The sequence below is a fragment of the Fukomys damarensis genome, unplaced genomic scaffold, assembly GCF_012274545.1.
Source record: "Fukomys damarensis isolate Sample0158 unplaced genomic scaffold, DMR_v1.0_HiC HiC_scaffold_32, whole genome shotgun sequence".
NCBI lineage: Eukaryota > Metazoa > Chordata > Mammalia > Rodentia > Bathyergidae > Fukomys > Fukomys damarensis.
In genome coordinates this window covers 49,064,574-49,079,855 of record NW_022900944.1, presented here as the reverse complement: position 1 = coordinate 49,079,855, position 15,282 = coordinate 49,064,574, and the positions used below count along the sequence as shown (strand labels likewise).

The 15,282-nt window shown below is 48.9% G+C and overlaps 3 protein-coding genes across 5 annotated transcripts in view; 1 reads left to right on the top strand and 2 right to left on the bottom strand.

The window, feature by feature from the left end:
- The window catches only part of LOC104864598 (AFG3-like protein 1), a 34,002-nt gene extending 33,787 nt beyond the window's left edge, over positions 1–215 (bottom strand). Inside the window, exon 1 of the mRNA XM_010627635.3 lies at positions 53–215. Coding sequence (XP_010625937.1) covers positions 53–215 — 163 coding nt within the window. The remainder of the gene's footprint in view (positions 1–52) is intronic.
- A 577-nt stretch (positions 216–792) lies between these two features.
- On the top strand, positions 793–1,094 carry Cenpbd1 (CENPB DNA-binding domain containing 1). The gene is given in 2 exon segments (XM_010627599.2): positions 793–973; positions 976–1,094. Coding segments are annotated over 2 exon segments (300 nt in total).
- A 6,080-nt stretch (positions 1,095–7,174) lies between these two features.
- Positions 7,175–15,282, bottom strand: part of Def8 (differentially expressed in FDCP 8 homolog) — a 16,104-nt gene continuing 7,996 nt past the window's right edge. The window contains exons 6-12 of one of the 3 annotated variants that reach the window (XM_033757838.1): positions 14,517–14,570; positions 13,866–13,993; positions 13,590–13,703; positions 12,372–12,452; positions 11,589–11,729; positions 11,221–11,330; positions 7,175–9,378 (exon numbers count right to left, since the gene is read on the bottom strand). In XM_033757838.1, coding sequence (XP_033613729.1) covers positions 9,276–9,378; positions 11,221–11,330; positions 11,589–11,729; positions 12,372–12,452; positions 13,590–13,703; positions 13,866–13,993; positions 14,517–14,570 — 731 coding nt within the window. In that variant the 3' untranslated portion in view covers positions 7,175–9,275. Of the gene's footprint in view, positions 9,379–11,220; positions 11,331–11,588; positions 11,730–12,371; positions 12,453–13,589; positions 13,735–13,865; positions 13,994–14,516; positions 14,682–15,282 lie in introns of those variants that run through there. The other 2 variants (XM_010627597.3, XM_033757839.1) reach the window with 2 other exon arrangements.

Genomic DNA, 15,282 nt, shown 5'->3' with positions numbered 1-15,282 from the left:
GCCCGACCACCGCCCGACTGCCGGCCAAGGCCATCAGACGATGAGACATCACCTGACCTCGCGGCGCCCAAAAGCGCGCACGCGCAGCACAGAGCAGCCGCTTCGAGGGACAGTGTGCCACGCCCCGGGCAGCAGGCGCTGGCGCAGCAAAATTTGCGCATGCGCAGTGGGCCAGCGGCGTAGGATGGGGCCCTCTTTGTGGGTGTCCATTTCATCGCCTGTTTAAGGGTCTGGTTAGGAGCTTTCCTCTGCAGGGCAGAAAATTGAGCGGGAAAACCCGAGCAACTGATTTAGCCTAGGCGCCAGGGGGCCAAGCGACGCCTTCATTTTTTTTTTTTTTTTTTTAAATCTGGCATTGACCCTGACACCTATCTCCGGACTCCTCCATAGGAAGAGGTCCACAAAAACGAATGCTAGAGTTCAGCCACTCCCGCTTGCGTCGGCAGTCCTTCTGAGGAGTTCCCAGGTTTTCGGTGCTAGGATGTCTCGCGACCAAAGGAACTCCTTTGGTACATAGCTTTCTGCGTGGTTCTCCTGCATGAAACTTTGTGGTCGGTTGGTTGGGTTTTCTCCAGAGCCACAGGAGTCCAGGCCGTTTTTTAATGTGCTGTCAGGGATTTGGAAGCTAATTGACTTTAAAGAGGTCCACGCGGCCACCCACGACTGGACCATGAATCCACTTGTTTCTGGGCAGTGAGGCCGGGCAGCCTGCTGCAACTCTGGGGGACTTCTCCGCGCAGCCTCATTTTCTCTTTCCCAAGACTACTGTGACATTACATTTCCGAGGCAGAAATGCCTGGGAAACGACTTATACATACAACTGTTGCCCCTAATTCGAAAAGGGAGTGGAAAGCACTTACCCCCCACATGAAATTAGAAGTGTTGAGACCATTCAAGAAGAATGAAATTGCTCAAATTCCAAAGGCCTTAGGTCCTGTAGCCTGAGTGGCCATGATCCAATATAATAATGAAAAAGAACAACGTCGCAAGTAGCCTCTCCCTCAAGAGCTTCTCGGTTGAGTCACCACCGAAGTACCATAATAGAAAACATGGAGCGCTTCTTGACCATATAGCTTAAAGACCAGAGCCAGTGAAATGTGCCTCTGAGTATCACTCATTCAGGAGAAACTTAACGTTTTGGGGTTTTTTTGTTTTTCCGGTATTGGGGATCGATCTCAGGACCTTAACATTTGCCAGGTAGGCACTGTGCAGCTGAGCTAAATCTCCAGCAAGAGGAACTATGGACGACATTGAAGTAGCTTGGTCAAACCAGCAGTAATGAGCGTGTGGAAGATTTGGCCAGAGGGTGTTCACTCCCAGAATTTTTCACATATACCACTACACAGCTTCAATACAACATTGTTCCCCTTACCAAAAATGTGACCTGGAAGTAGAGGCTGATATGGGCCATTTGCTGCAACCCACAGAGATCTCTCAAATGAGGAACTGATACAGCAGGAATAGGAATGGCAGCAGGAGAGGAGGAGGGTGGAGATGCTTCCCATGCCCTCCACTTGCTGACCATAAAATTGTCCCTAACCTTATCTCAATGGAGGCTGGTTTGCAAGTCCTTGTTAGTAACAGCCCTGATGATGACTGGAAGCTGAAAGTGTCAAAACAATCGATGCAATACACCACTACAGAGAATTATACAGTGAGAAGTGTCATTCAGAGTAACTATCATAAATTGTATTTTAGTGTACTGTATTGTTGCAGAATTTAAGAGACAGGAGAGACCAATGGGAAACAGAAGGACTTTAATTTTAGGTGAGCACCAGCTCAATGGACTAATGTCCAAAGGAAGAATGAAGAACAAAGGAGAAACTCCAGTTTTTATATATTTGGACAAAGGGGCTGACATTTATAGTGATGTAGCAAGTGACTTTACATGAAACAGGACAAGGGCAATTTTGTAAATTAGCCTTGAAAGAAGACAGAGCCTTATGAATCATGAGAACAGGGTGTCATAACCTGTATTTATGGGACATAGTTGTTAATTTTATCTGTACCAAAACAAGGAGTTACAACTATGGGGGAGGGCCTTCTTGAGGAGGCGAACTGCCCAAGTCTAGAAAAAACTTGTTTTTGAGTCCTTCAATATAACCAAAAGTTAACCCAAGTAAAGCTCAAAACTCAATGATGACCTCGACAGCTGAGATGTAGCCAAGCCTCTCTGCTTTCAGGTATTTAATGTCCCTGAAAACCTTGGTGCTAGTATTTCTGTTTTGACACTTGGAAATATCAAAATTTGTCATTAATTTTTTCTTGCTACAGGGTCTTGCTATTTGTTCAGGCTCACCTTGAACTATGTATCCCAGACTGGCCTCTAACTCAAGGCAGTACTGCTGCCTCAGCATCCCAAGTGCTGGGATTACAGGTGTGCACTACCACACCTGGCTATCTAAAATTTTACTTAAATGTCTTTTTAAAAGATCGCATACATGAAAGGTCATTCATGCCCATAATCCTAGCATTGTAAGAGGCTAACAATCACAAATTCAAGGTCAGACTGGGCAACTCAGTGACTTAGTAAGATGTTCTCGGAAAAAAAATTTTTTTAAATTTATTTTTTAAGAGCTGGGGATATAATTCAGTACAAAGGCCCTAAATGCAATCTCCAATACTGGGAAAAATTTTTTTTAAAAAATCTGGGCATGGTGGTGCATGCATGCAATTCCAACACTCTGGATCCCATGGCAGGAAGATCACCATGATTTTAAGGCCAGGCTGAACTACATAACAAGACCATGTCTCAAAAGAAAAACTCCAAACAGACTAGGGATTTAAATGTAAACATGAAACCATGCAAGTACTGAAAAAAGATACTTTTTTAGAGATGAGATTTGTTTTGTTTTGAGATGGTCTCACTATGTAGTTGAGACTAACCTGGAACTCCCTATGTAGCCCAAGCTAGTCTCGAACTCACAGCAATCCTTCTGCCTCAGCCTCCTGAGTGCTGGGATTAGGCGTGTGCCTCCCAAGCTAGTCTCGAACTCACAGCAATCCTTCTGCCTCAGCCTCCTGAGTGCTGGGATTACAGGCGTGTGCCACAACGCTCAGCAGAGGTGAGATTTAACTGTTACCCAGCTGGCCCTAAACTCCTGGACTCAAGCAATCCTCTCACCTTTGTTCCCTAGGAATTTTGACTACAGGTGCACCCCATTGTGCTCTGTAGTGAATGCCTCTTTAGCCTGCATGTAGGGAAAAGTTTTCTAGGACTAGAAATCCAGGTGAAATAAAATACTAATCAATTTGACCATATAAAAGTGTGAAGCAATTGGGTGTGGTAGCACATGCCTACAATCCCAGCTACTAGGGAGGCTAAGACAGCAGGTTGGCCATTCTGAGGCCACACTGCGTAATTCTGCAAGACCCTGTCTCAAAATTTTAAATCCAGTCCACTGGTTCAATATTGGCCATATGGGGAAATTTGATTCAATTCTTGTCCACTTCCGTTTGTGACCAGAATCATAGAATTGTTTGTAAACTGAGGTATCACTATAATTAGAAAAAAAAATTAAAACTACATGTCATTTCTCATCCTGCAAATGTCAAGTATGAGCCAGGTCCAGTGGCATGTACCTGTAGTCCCAGCTGTTTTGAGAGGTAGAGGCAGGAGGACGGTGAGCTGAGGCCAGCATGGGCAACATAATGAGACCCACTCATTTATTTATTTATTTATTGAGACCCGCTTATTTAAAAAAGAAGTAGGACAACATGTTTTTTGGTGAGGCTGAAGGCTAGTGCAATTCTGATGTGATCAGAATTTAAAATATTACAACTCTTTATGGATGAGGCATTTAACACTAAGAAATAGATTTGACGCAGCAGCCCCATTTTAGGATTGTGCCCTGCAGGTGCGTTTTCAACAAAAGAAAACATGTGCAAAAGTTATTACTGGGGCCAGGGATTTAGCTCAGTGGTTCTGCCGCCTGCCTCGAAAGCACAAGGTCCAGAGTTCGATCCCCCCACAAAAGAAGTTATTCATTGCAGCCTTGTTTGTAACTGCAAAAGTTAGGCTGAGTGTTAGATAGAAAGTGGTCAAATGAGAAATAGTAATTCCACACAATGCAATACAGATGTAAATTATGGCAAAAATAATAAGGGCTTGGGCCAGGGATTCGTTCAGTGATTCCACTGCCTGCTACACAAGTGCAAGGTCCCAAGTTCAATCCCCGGTACCAAAAAATAATAATAAGGGCTCTTAATAATATTAAGGTCTCTTATCTTGGATGTGATTTCCAAGATATACTAGGAAGTGAAAAACGCTATATGCAAGAGATTACAGTATGCTGCCTTTTGTGGAAAAAAAGGAGAAGATATGTATTTTCTTTGTATAAAATGAAACAGGAGAAAGCAGAGTCTAAAGAGACTAGTTGGCTATGGGGTGTGGAGCAGAAATGATCAAAGGAATGGGAAGAAGCTGCCATCTTTTTTGTAATGACATTTGAAACCATATTAATATATCAGAAAAGCAAACAAGGACAGGGAAATAGGACATAACTTGAGATGCATGAATTGTAATTCAGATGAAGAGCCACAGCGAAGGGGAAGAAACATGCAAATAGATTTGAACACCATAGTTTGACTAAATGTCTTCAAACTAAAAACAAACAAGAACTCTAATCAAATATTAAACCTAGCTGGGTGTGGTGGCACACACCTGTAATCCCAACACTCAGAAGGATGAGGCAGGACAATCACGAGTTCAAAGCCAGCCTGGACTACATAATGAGACCCTGTCTCAAACAAAAGCAGGGCTGGGGATTTAGCACACTGGTATCACGCCTGCCTCACACGTGCAAGGTCCTGAGTTCAATTCCTGGTAGTAAATAATTTCTTTCCCACAGAAGCATGGTTTAGCGATGTTGTGGATCCTCAAATGAAGTAAATGGATAACGGATAATGGAGTCAGGCTTTCACTATGAAGGAAGGGAATTACACACGTGACAAAGGGAAAGGCTGAGCTTTGTGGTGATGGTGTAAAACAAAGTACCGTGTAAAGACAAACGAGAAGGGTTAGATGTGGTGGTGCACGCCTCTAATCCCAGCACTCAGGAGCCTGAGGCAGAAAGACTGTCAACTATTTCAAAATCAGCTGTAACTACATAGTGAGACCCTGTCTCAAAAAAACAAGAAATAAAACGTGAAAAAAAACGACAGTGCCAGGGATTTAGCTCGTGCTGCCACCTGTCTTGTAAGTGCAAGGCCCTGAGTTTGATCTTCAGTACCAAAAAAAAAAAAAAAAGAAAGGGAACAGTGCAGGAGGCACCATTTCCTGGCTCTCCACTGAAAGAAGCTGCAAGCAGTGACACCCAGTGCCAGTGAGCACACCCAATACCTACATCTCGGTTACTAACAGCATTATCCATAAAAGCAAACAGCTCCCTGGAGAAATGGCTGATGTAAGGGCTAGGACTCCTTCCCATACTAGAAAGTATATAAGCACCTACAGAATGAGAGGGCCACACCAGGACAATGCAGGAAAATGGTCGGAAGCTCCCAGTGGCTAAATCTGGAACAATTTGGGCATCAAAATGAGTAAAAACAACCTTTGAGTAAAATAGGAACTTGAGTAAACAGATACAGAAGGGAAAGCTCTTCCATATAATTGTCAACATATTGATGCAGATGGAGTGATAGAATTAGTCGATCCCCACTTGGCATCATAATAATTGAGTTAGACAAGAACCATCAGTGGACGTTTGAGTAGCAACAATATTTATACAGTCCCCGCAATTCACTTCTTAATGATAGGAATAAATGGTATCCCTATACAGTAGTACAGATACCTGGCAACACCAGCTTGGCCAAGTACCAGCAACAGAACAAAGCAACCTTATGTGTTTCCTGGGCACACCAAGCAGGAAATCGCATCACTGCGGTCAAAGTCCTGCCAGAATTGAAAAGCTTGAATCTAGCATGGGACAAACCCAAATGGAGTTGGGGAGGGGGCATTCTTCAGAATAATTATTTTGGGAGCTCGGGGTATAGCTCAGTGGTGGAATACTTGCATTTGTGAGGCTCCTAGATTCAATTTCTAGTGCTAAATAGTTTTTTTCAAAAATACCAGTGCTTTGTCACATTAAGGAAAACTAAATGGGGCATGGTGGCACATCCCTGTAATTCCAGCCTCTATGAGGCTGAGGCAGGAGGATCACAAATTCCAGTCCTGGGTGTGAGGATTTAGCTCAATGGTTCCACTGCCTGCCTTGCAAGTGCAAAGTCCCAAGTTCAATCCCCGGTACCCCCCACACAAAAAGAGGGACAAATTCCAGGCCAGCCTGGGCAACTTTGTGACTTAGCAAAACCATCTCTAAATAAAAAAGGGTCAGGGATATAATTCAGTGTGAAGGCTTTGGGTCCAAACCTCACGCAACAAAATAAAACACCTAAAAACACTGGGCAACTGAATGTAATGAATTTGGAAATTTGAAAAATTTGCTAGATTCAAATATTTGCTGCAGGTTTTATAGTATTGTGTCAATGCTAATTTCCCTTGACACTCGCACTGTGGCCTGACAAGAAAGGTCCCTGTGAGGTGGAGGTGATACACGATATTTAAAAAGGGAGGGGAGCACACAAGTATTTTGTACCAAAGGGAGCTCATCTCTGCAACTTCAGGTCAAATAGTTCAGAGAAAAATATATGTTTATGGAAAGAGAATGAAGCAAATGGGGCAAAACATCACAATTTAGAAATCCTGGACGGCCGGGGACTTAGCTCAGTGGTTCTGTTGCCTGCCTTGCAAACGCAAAGTCCCGAGTTTGATCCCCAGTACCAAAAAAGAAAAAAAAATCCTGGAATCACACAAACTTTCTTGTGAACCTAAATTTGCCAAAATACAAACGCTAAAAGAAACAAAACACTTTCATGGCCTGAAAAGGGGCAACATTACACTCTTCATCTAATATACAAAGCACAGCTTCAGCTACTGAGTTGTAGCTGGAGGCTCACCACAGGCCTTCCTGCCACCCTTCTGTGGGAGCTCTGACAGAGGGCAGGAAGCAACTGTGTGCCCAGCTCCTCTCAGGCAGTCCCAGTCGGCGGTCATTATCTAGACTGTGAGTGCGTGGCTGGCCACCTTGAAGCTACAATCTTGAAGCTAAATGCTTTCTGGAATCCTAGGAACCCCGTGAGGCCTACATAGTCATCCCATCTCATCAGTGAAGGCAGAGAGAAATCAAGCAACTCTAGCCATTATCCAAGCAGACTCAGATTTGCCCTAACACCAACATCAGTGCTTCTCTCAATCAACTGTTACTTCCCTCCAAACCCTAAGCCTACCACTGGCTCGTGTCAACCACCTCTGCCTTGTTCCAGATTCACCACACACAAGCATCCAGAGAAAACAAGTTTAATGAGGAGACTGCGCAGTTACGACGGGACCTCCCTTCAGCCAACCGGTATCCCATGCCGTGGGACACCTTCAGCGTGCTCTTCTATAAGGTGCTGGCCATGCATCTTGGTTCCTACCTAGGGTCTTCCTACAGTTCTGTGGACTGATGGAAAGACACACATATGGCTGTTTGAAGATTGCGTCATCCATAGGAATGGGTAGAAAAGCATTGGGGGAGAAGGTCCTGGGTGAATTGTGAAAAAAGGACCAACCCTTTGTCCCATCAAATACCTGCCTAACATTTTCTGTGGACATAGTGATTTTTAACTGGGAAAATGCAATGTCAACTACACAGGATTCAGGAATGGCAACATCTGTACGACAGAGATATGATGCAGTGGTGAGAAATGTGCAGTTTAGGGGTAAAGAAAAGTGGCATTTGGCTTTAACCCCATCTTCAGTTGCACAGAGGAAGGGGAAACAGCAAGGTCAGCTGCTAAGCCTCACTTCACACTCCTCACAGGACTCTGCAAGTGCTCCCTTCCACCTGGCCAATACCACGCTCCCCATTTTCCAGATGGGGAAACCAAGAAAGAAAAGAGCCTTGCCTAAAACCACCTGAGGCAAGGAGGAGGTGATGCTGTTTCATCCACTCCTCAAATGCACCAGTAAACTCAGCAGGAAATCTGCTGGTGGAGGTGACTCGTCTTGGGTTTGGCCAAAGGCAAGGAACAACCAAATGGTGATGTTCCTTTCCCTCTTCCCACTCTGTGGGTGTCAACAGCCAAGTCCAGGGCAAGGGGGAAAGGGACCAATACAAGCAACTTCCACTGTCCAGAGATGAAAGCCTAGGAAGCCTGAAACATCCCTTCCCACACCCCCTCACTATGGAATCTGTAAAGTGCAAACAGCAGAGTTGAGCATGGCCCACTGAAGACCGAAGATCTTGCGTACCTCCTGGGCTGGGTCTTCCTGCAGGGGCTCCAGACCTCCTGCTGAGAGCTGCCTTGGTAAATGCTCCCAGACACCTAACCCAGAAGCCACTGGCTGGTTCTCTCCGAGCCACCCAACCCCTCCACAGGCACTGTGGCAGCAAGACAGAGCTTTGGTCCCAAGGTCTGCCACCCAGGCCTACTGCAGCCAATCTTCTTGCCTGAACTAGAACTTCCCAAGGGACACTGTCCCTGCTGTGCACCTGGAGGCCAAGACGCCTGTGTGGGCCAAGCCCCTGGCTGTCGAGCTCAGAGCCTGAGGGTTAGGTGGGCTGGGCCTGAGCAGGAGCTGGGGTGTCTAGCTGGCCGAGTTCCCATGTTCCTTTCTCTGCCTATTGTACAAAGAACAAGAACCCCACTGGACTGCTAGCCTGAGGACTCAGAAGAACCTCAGGAGGCCAGGGCAGGTGCATGGGACACACCTGTGACCACCTCAGACAGGGATCACCAGGATCCCCCAAAGGAACTAGGATTAACAGGAGCCTCTGAGCAAAGCTTAAACCATACACCATGGCAGACAAAACTCAAGCTGAGACCGGGTGTTTGCCGGTGGCTTTCTCAGGTCTCATTCATCACTCCTTTGAAGCCCTCAGGATTCTCAGCCTGACCAGTGGCCAGGGTTGCCTGGACAGGAGCAAGGGCTATGCCATGAGGAGATGAGAAGTCCTCCTTCCCTCCCCTGGTGAGTCACCCAGGCCACAATGCTCAAGCGGTTCTACAGTGGCCAGATCATACAAAGTAGCACACCGGGGTACCAGCTAGGTGCAGCTTCCCAGGTCCCAGCAGGCACCCAGGCAACAATGGTCCTGGTGGGCACTGCTGCTTCTCTTCCAAGGGATGTGCCCCAGGGGTCTCTGGAGCATAATGAATACCCTTTCTTTGGCAACACCAGCAGGGTGCATGCCAGATGGCAGGGGTGGGGGGCTGGTGCTCTTCTCAGCACTCTAGGCATCCATGTCTGGACCAGGCTCCTGGAAGAGGGACTGTTTCCTCAGGTTGAGCCGGGCACACTTGGGGCACGTGGTAGAGTTGTCATAGTAGCAGTCCCTAGGGGCAGAAAGACAGGCTGGGTTCTACACATGAAATCCCACTGCAGGACCTTCCCCAGCCTCACTTGAGTTCTCTCCCATCACCCCTCCACCAACAGAGACTTTCATAACCCTGGTTTGCATCCAAGTGTGACTGAGCTCAAGGCCCAAAGATGGCAAGCACTTGCCCAGAAAGTCAATGCTGGCCTCTGCCAAAGAGGCCTCTAATTCCCCAGCATCCCATCTATGCAGTATCTCAGGTCACAAGTCCAGGGGCTGAATCAAGCAGGCTCTGAGCTCCTGATGACTCCACTGTCACCACTTCTCATCACCACCATAGCTCCCAAACTGTGCGCCACGGCACGGCATGCCGAGTCTCTGCAGAGGGTCCATGGCACTCTGCAGGCTTTATTACACATTTGAAGAGAACACAGTAGTACCGGTGAGCTTCAACTTTACTTTTTGCTACGCCCCTTTCTGTGACCACCTGCTTTGCAAAACTGGGATTTCGGCAGTTGCCATGATAAACAGCAGCGCCAGGCAAAGATCATTGTGGACAGAAACAGGGGTGATGGTGTCCATCTACCGCAGGGCCCAGCAGGGCAGACAGAACATTACTAAAAAATCATGCTTATTGATAAATGACATTAAAGTTTTTTTCTAATTTATGTGTATTCTGATTCCAGATAACCACTAAGTCTTTTAATTTTGCTTGGACCTAAGTATTTAATGAACAACAGCGAATAGTGTCTTTTCTCTTAGGAGCACCTGAAAAAGTTACAGAGACACTAAGGGTACCAGAAACTAACTCTGAGAACTTCTGGTCTATACTGGCCCTGTGACTTCACAGTGATGCAGAAAAGTAGTGCAAGCACTGTGGTCCAGTGCAGGGCTGAGTTGGTCTTCAGGGACTGGTCCAACATGGTCAGGCTGCAGCAGCCCATCCCCAGGCCCCTGCAGGTGTTTAACTGCTGACAGCACTAGGTTTGTTTGTGTGTTTGTCTTCGTACCAGGGAACTCAGGACCTTGCACAGGGAGCAGGCAGGCGCTGGAACCACTGAGCTAAATCCCCAGCCCCTGTTTGTTTTTGAGATAGGGTCTAACTGTGCTGCTCAGGCTGGCCTCAATCTTCCTGTCTCAATATCCTGAGTAACTTTTTGTTTTTCAGTGCTGGGGATTAAACTGAGGGCCTTTGCATTACCTACATCCCTGATGCTTCATTTTTTTTGAGACAGGATCTTGCTGAGTCACCAAGCTGCTCAGGCTAGGCTCACACTTGTGACCCTCTTGTCTCAGTCTCCCAGAGTGTTGGAGTTTTAAGCATGTACCAGTGGAACTTTAGTACTAGACATCAAGATCTAACTCCAACAGGGTGTGGTAGCGCACACCTGTAATCCCAGCACTCAGGAGGCTGAGGCAGGAGGATCGCTGTGAGTTCGAGACCAGCCTGGGCTACACAGTGAGTTCCAGGTCAGTCTCAACTACATAGTGAGACCCTGTCTCACAACACCCCCCCACCCACCAAAGCAAAGGTTGAAAGATTGGAGAAAATTTAAGAGATTGAGGAACGGAAAGCATACTCGGTACCTGAATTTTCCTAATTCCTCTAAACTTTTAGTGAAGAATTTCAAACATATACAAAGATAAACAAAGAGCATATAAAAAAAAAAAAAAAAAAAAAATCTAACTCCATATCTAGGATCAGCAAAGAGCTTGGAAAACCAAGCAACAGAAGCCCAAATGTCTGTCTGTCTCTTAGGGGCAGAAGAAAGATCAGCCACAGCTGAGGACAAGGGGAGGCACCCAACTGAAGGGCAGGTGTCACCACCCAGTCTGAGGAAGAGGTCCAGACCACACCCACCTGTGGAAGACGGCTGAGCAGTCCGTGCACACTGATGTGTGGCTATCGAATGGGAACAGCACATCACCCTCTCTGCAGAGCTCACATACGAAGCCCTTGGCCTGACACCGCTGGAGGGGAGACAGCATGGGGTTGAGTGAGCAGGTGATGCCAGCTTAGGCAGAGGGAGCAGCATGGCATTGGGGCACAGACAGTCGTAGCTCAGTGGGGAAGGGAGTAGTACGTGAGTTGAGCAGGCGGGTAATGCCAGGTTGGGGAGGTACACTGAGCTGAGCTGCTTCTGCCAAGGCCAACCCTCAGGGCTGGAAGCAGAAGTGGCCTGTGGTCCCCCTGGATCCCAGCCAGCATGCAGGAAGTGGGAGGCCCACCTCGCAGTCCAGCTTGATATGCTTGGCAAAGAGTGTGTGGATCTCGGTGAGAGAGCAGCCAAGGCGGCCCAAATGCACATCCAGCAGGTCCTGGATGGAGTACATCTCATCGTTCTCCACAAAATGCTGTCGGTCCTGGAGCTGCCAAGTCCCCACAGTCATGATCCCGGGCACAGGCTAAGGGCCCCTCACACCACCACCCATGGCTGTTCCCACTCTCAGGGCTATAGTGCATGCATGTGAGTCCCAAGGAGTCTCAGGAAGCTGAGGAAGGAGACTGGGCCACAGCCACCTTTCCGCACCTATTTCCCTCATTCCTTGCCTCCCCTAGCCACACTTCCTCACAATCTAGGTCTCCCTGACCCAGCTGTCTTTTCTCCAAGTGCTCGTCACCCAGGCATACTACTCATTTTTCTTGCACTCTCCACCTGAGAGGTGCTCTCCAAGTGCAAAAATCCCTGCTTCCCAATGTCTTAGAAGAGTCACTGAACAAATAAATACATGAGTCTGAACACTCATATTCTGTGCAGCCCACCTCCACGCAGATTCACATACAGGCTGCAGGCAGTACTTGATTATCTTAGTTTCCCTAACTGAGAAAACCAGAAAACGCTTTTGTGGATGGACATAATGGTTTGCAGTAGACCTAGTGTTCCTGTGCCAGAGTCTGGGAGACGGTCTGCTCACAGCACGGCACACACAGCCACCAAGTGATTGAGAAGCCTCTGCGGGTGAGGTGCTCCTGTCCTGAGCTTCTCTGGCCAATGCCCCTGGCAGTCTGACCTGCAGCAGCAGCCGGGCTTCCATGGCCTCCTTGCAGGTGATGAAGTACGGCTTCATGAGCAGGATGTCCTGGCGCAGCTTCTGTGGACAAGAGCGGCGGGCCAGCTCCTCAGCCAGGACACAACCTGGGCACAGTCACACTGGAAGGCTGAGGGGCCGGCCCCGTTGGCTTCCGAGAGTCATGTTCACCTACACTCACCTACACTCCAGTTTATGCAAACTCAGTAGAGGACAGGGAAGGTGGCCTCACATTCCCCAGGATGGTCCCAGACCTGAGACCTCCTGGCAAGCTCAGATTCAAATCACAGCGCCAGGCCGTACAGGATCCTGAGACTCATTTACCATCACGATGCCCTCCTTCTAGTCACTCTGTCCAGGAGCCCGAGGGCAGCACAGGGCACACTTGACATAGCCCTAGTCACGACCCACGTCTCCCTCACATCCCAGTCACATCCCACAGCTTTCACAGGCCCTGCTCACCACATTCTACTTGCTCTGTCTCAGCCTCCTCCCCTGTTCCACAAAATCTAACCCTTTCTGCACACTTTCAGAGACACTGTACCTCCCATCATCCAGACACTCTCCCTCCTGGCTAAAGGTGACTGCAAGTCACACTTAGCTGCCAAGCACTTAGAGGTGGCTGGTGTGACTGAGCTTGGAATCCACACTGAAACTCAGACATAGGGCAAAAGAAAGAACATCCCGTAAAAACATCATGATAATTTTGAAAATGGACTGCTTATTGAAATAAGCTTTTCGAGATACTAGGTTAAAGAAAATGTTTTTTGTTTTTTTGTTACCGGGGATTGAACCCAGGTCCTTGCGCTTGCAAGGCAGGCCACCGAACCGCTGAGCTAAATCGCCAGCCAAGAAAATGTATTATTAAAATTAACTTCACCTGTTCCTTGGAGCAGGATCTTACTATGCAGCCCAGGCTGGCCTCCCACTAGCAGCAAGTCTCCTACCTCAGCCTTCGGTGTGGTGGGATCACAGATGTGTGGCCCACACCTGGCCTCTTTTTACTTTTTGAATGAGGCTACTAAAAAACTTAAAATTGTCTTCATGCCTGGCATCAGACTGCTACCAAACATATTTATAGCGCCTTGAACTTAAATGATATCAAAGGCTGAATCGTGCCTGGGCTCAACCCGCCAAGGTCCCCCCACCTCCCAAGAACAATGCCCCACCCCACGTGGGCTCAGCCCCAGCCTCACTCACCCTGATCTCCACCAGCTCCTCCACGTAGTTGAACAGCAAAGGGTTGATCTCCCGGAGCCGGAGCACTGGTCGCGACACCATCAGAGCCAGGTAGCGCATGCTGCAGCGAGACACCTGGGGGGCGCTGAGTGGCCCCGCCCTTCGCCTGCCACCACCCCCGCAGGACACGCCCTCGCGACACGACCCCTCAGGATGTGCCTGACCCTCCCCCAAACCTCAGGATGCGCTCCCAGGCTGCTCAGCAGCACTCAGCCCCACAGCTCCCAGGAGCCCTACCTTGCGTGGCTCGAAGTCCCAGTTGTGCACAACACGTGCAGGGATAACGGCCAGGTCGTTCCAGTGGCAGTGGCTGCAGTAGTACTGGCCCGTGTAGTCGCACTGTCGCGCCTCACTGGGCACGCCCCCTGCGCAGCAGTCAGTCAAGGTCAGGTCGGGTGAAGGCATGCCACCTCCTTCTTTATCTGTCCCTGTGGCCTGGCCTCCCTTGCCCAAGGCCAGCGGGGGTCCCAACCTCCAGACCCGCCTCATCTGAGCTCAGACCCTGAGGCCTTTTGTCACAGACTAGGAAAAAACACACGGCAGAGTGTTCCAGAGACTCGCTAAGGTTTGTTCATGGGGTCCCTTTGGCAGTTCTCTGGTAGAGGCCTGCTGTCCCCTTTCCTGATAAGCAAACTGAGGGCACTGAGACACTGGGGCCCCCTTACAGGCCCTGGACAAACCATGAAATAGCTCAAACTCAGAGTGTTTGCACAGGAAGTGGAAAACTGTTAGCGACTGTCCATTACTTCCCACAGACAAGGGCCAGGGACAGCCTTGGTCCCAGGGCCTTATTTAGTACTTCGGCTTTACCAGCCTTCCCACCACCCTCTCCAAACCCCTCCCTGGAGTAGCTCCCCGCCACACACTCCTTTCCCGGCCACCACTCACGCAGGGAGATGGGCGCCCGGCACTCGGCACAGCGGTAATCCTGGCTGTCCAGCCCTGTCTCGGGGCAGATGTTCAGCTCGTACTCAGCCTGGTGGCTAACTTTGGAGCTCACACAGGGCTTGGAGATGAGGTTCAAGCACTTGCTGTGGCAGCGGTAATAGCAGCCTGGGATTGGGGGACAGCCGTGCATCTTAGAAGCAGAGGGGATCCTGCAGCCCAGGCTGACCTCAGCTGGCTACTCCCCAGCTTTCACAGGCTCTGCAGGCTCCAGGGTCCAGACCAATCCAGACCTTCTGGAATGGCCATCGGAGACCCTTGCGGCCCCATCCCCACAGCCTGACCCCTCAGCCAGACTCATGAGCTCTGGCAAGCTCCTGCCGTTCCCACCCATCAAACTTCAGCTGCCCAAAAGGGACTTCCACTGTTCCATTCCCACCTGGGATTCCAGCAACTCATCTTCCCAGGGTGAGATCAAACATCTTGAGTTTGAGACTCCTCCTCAGCTCTTACAGGGCACTTTCAAGTCTTCACCAGCACTGACCCCAGCCACTTCTCACCCGAGCTGATCACAGAGCCATCAGTCTCCCCTCCACCACCACCCTCTGCAGTTCTAGCCTTCCTCCTTCAGCCCAGGCTCAACTCTGCAGCCAGAGTTTCAGAGTTTAAGTGTGTCCCCTACCCCGTGGGCCCTCCTCAGACACAAGCAGAGGAACACTACACTCTGCTCCTCCCAGAGGACGCTGGGCACACATCAACCACAGGGATC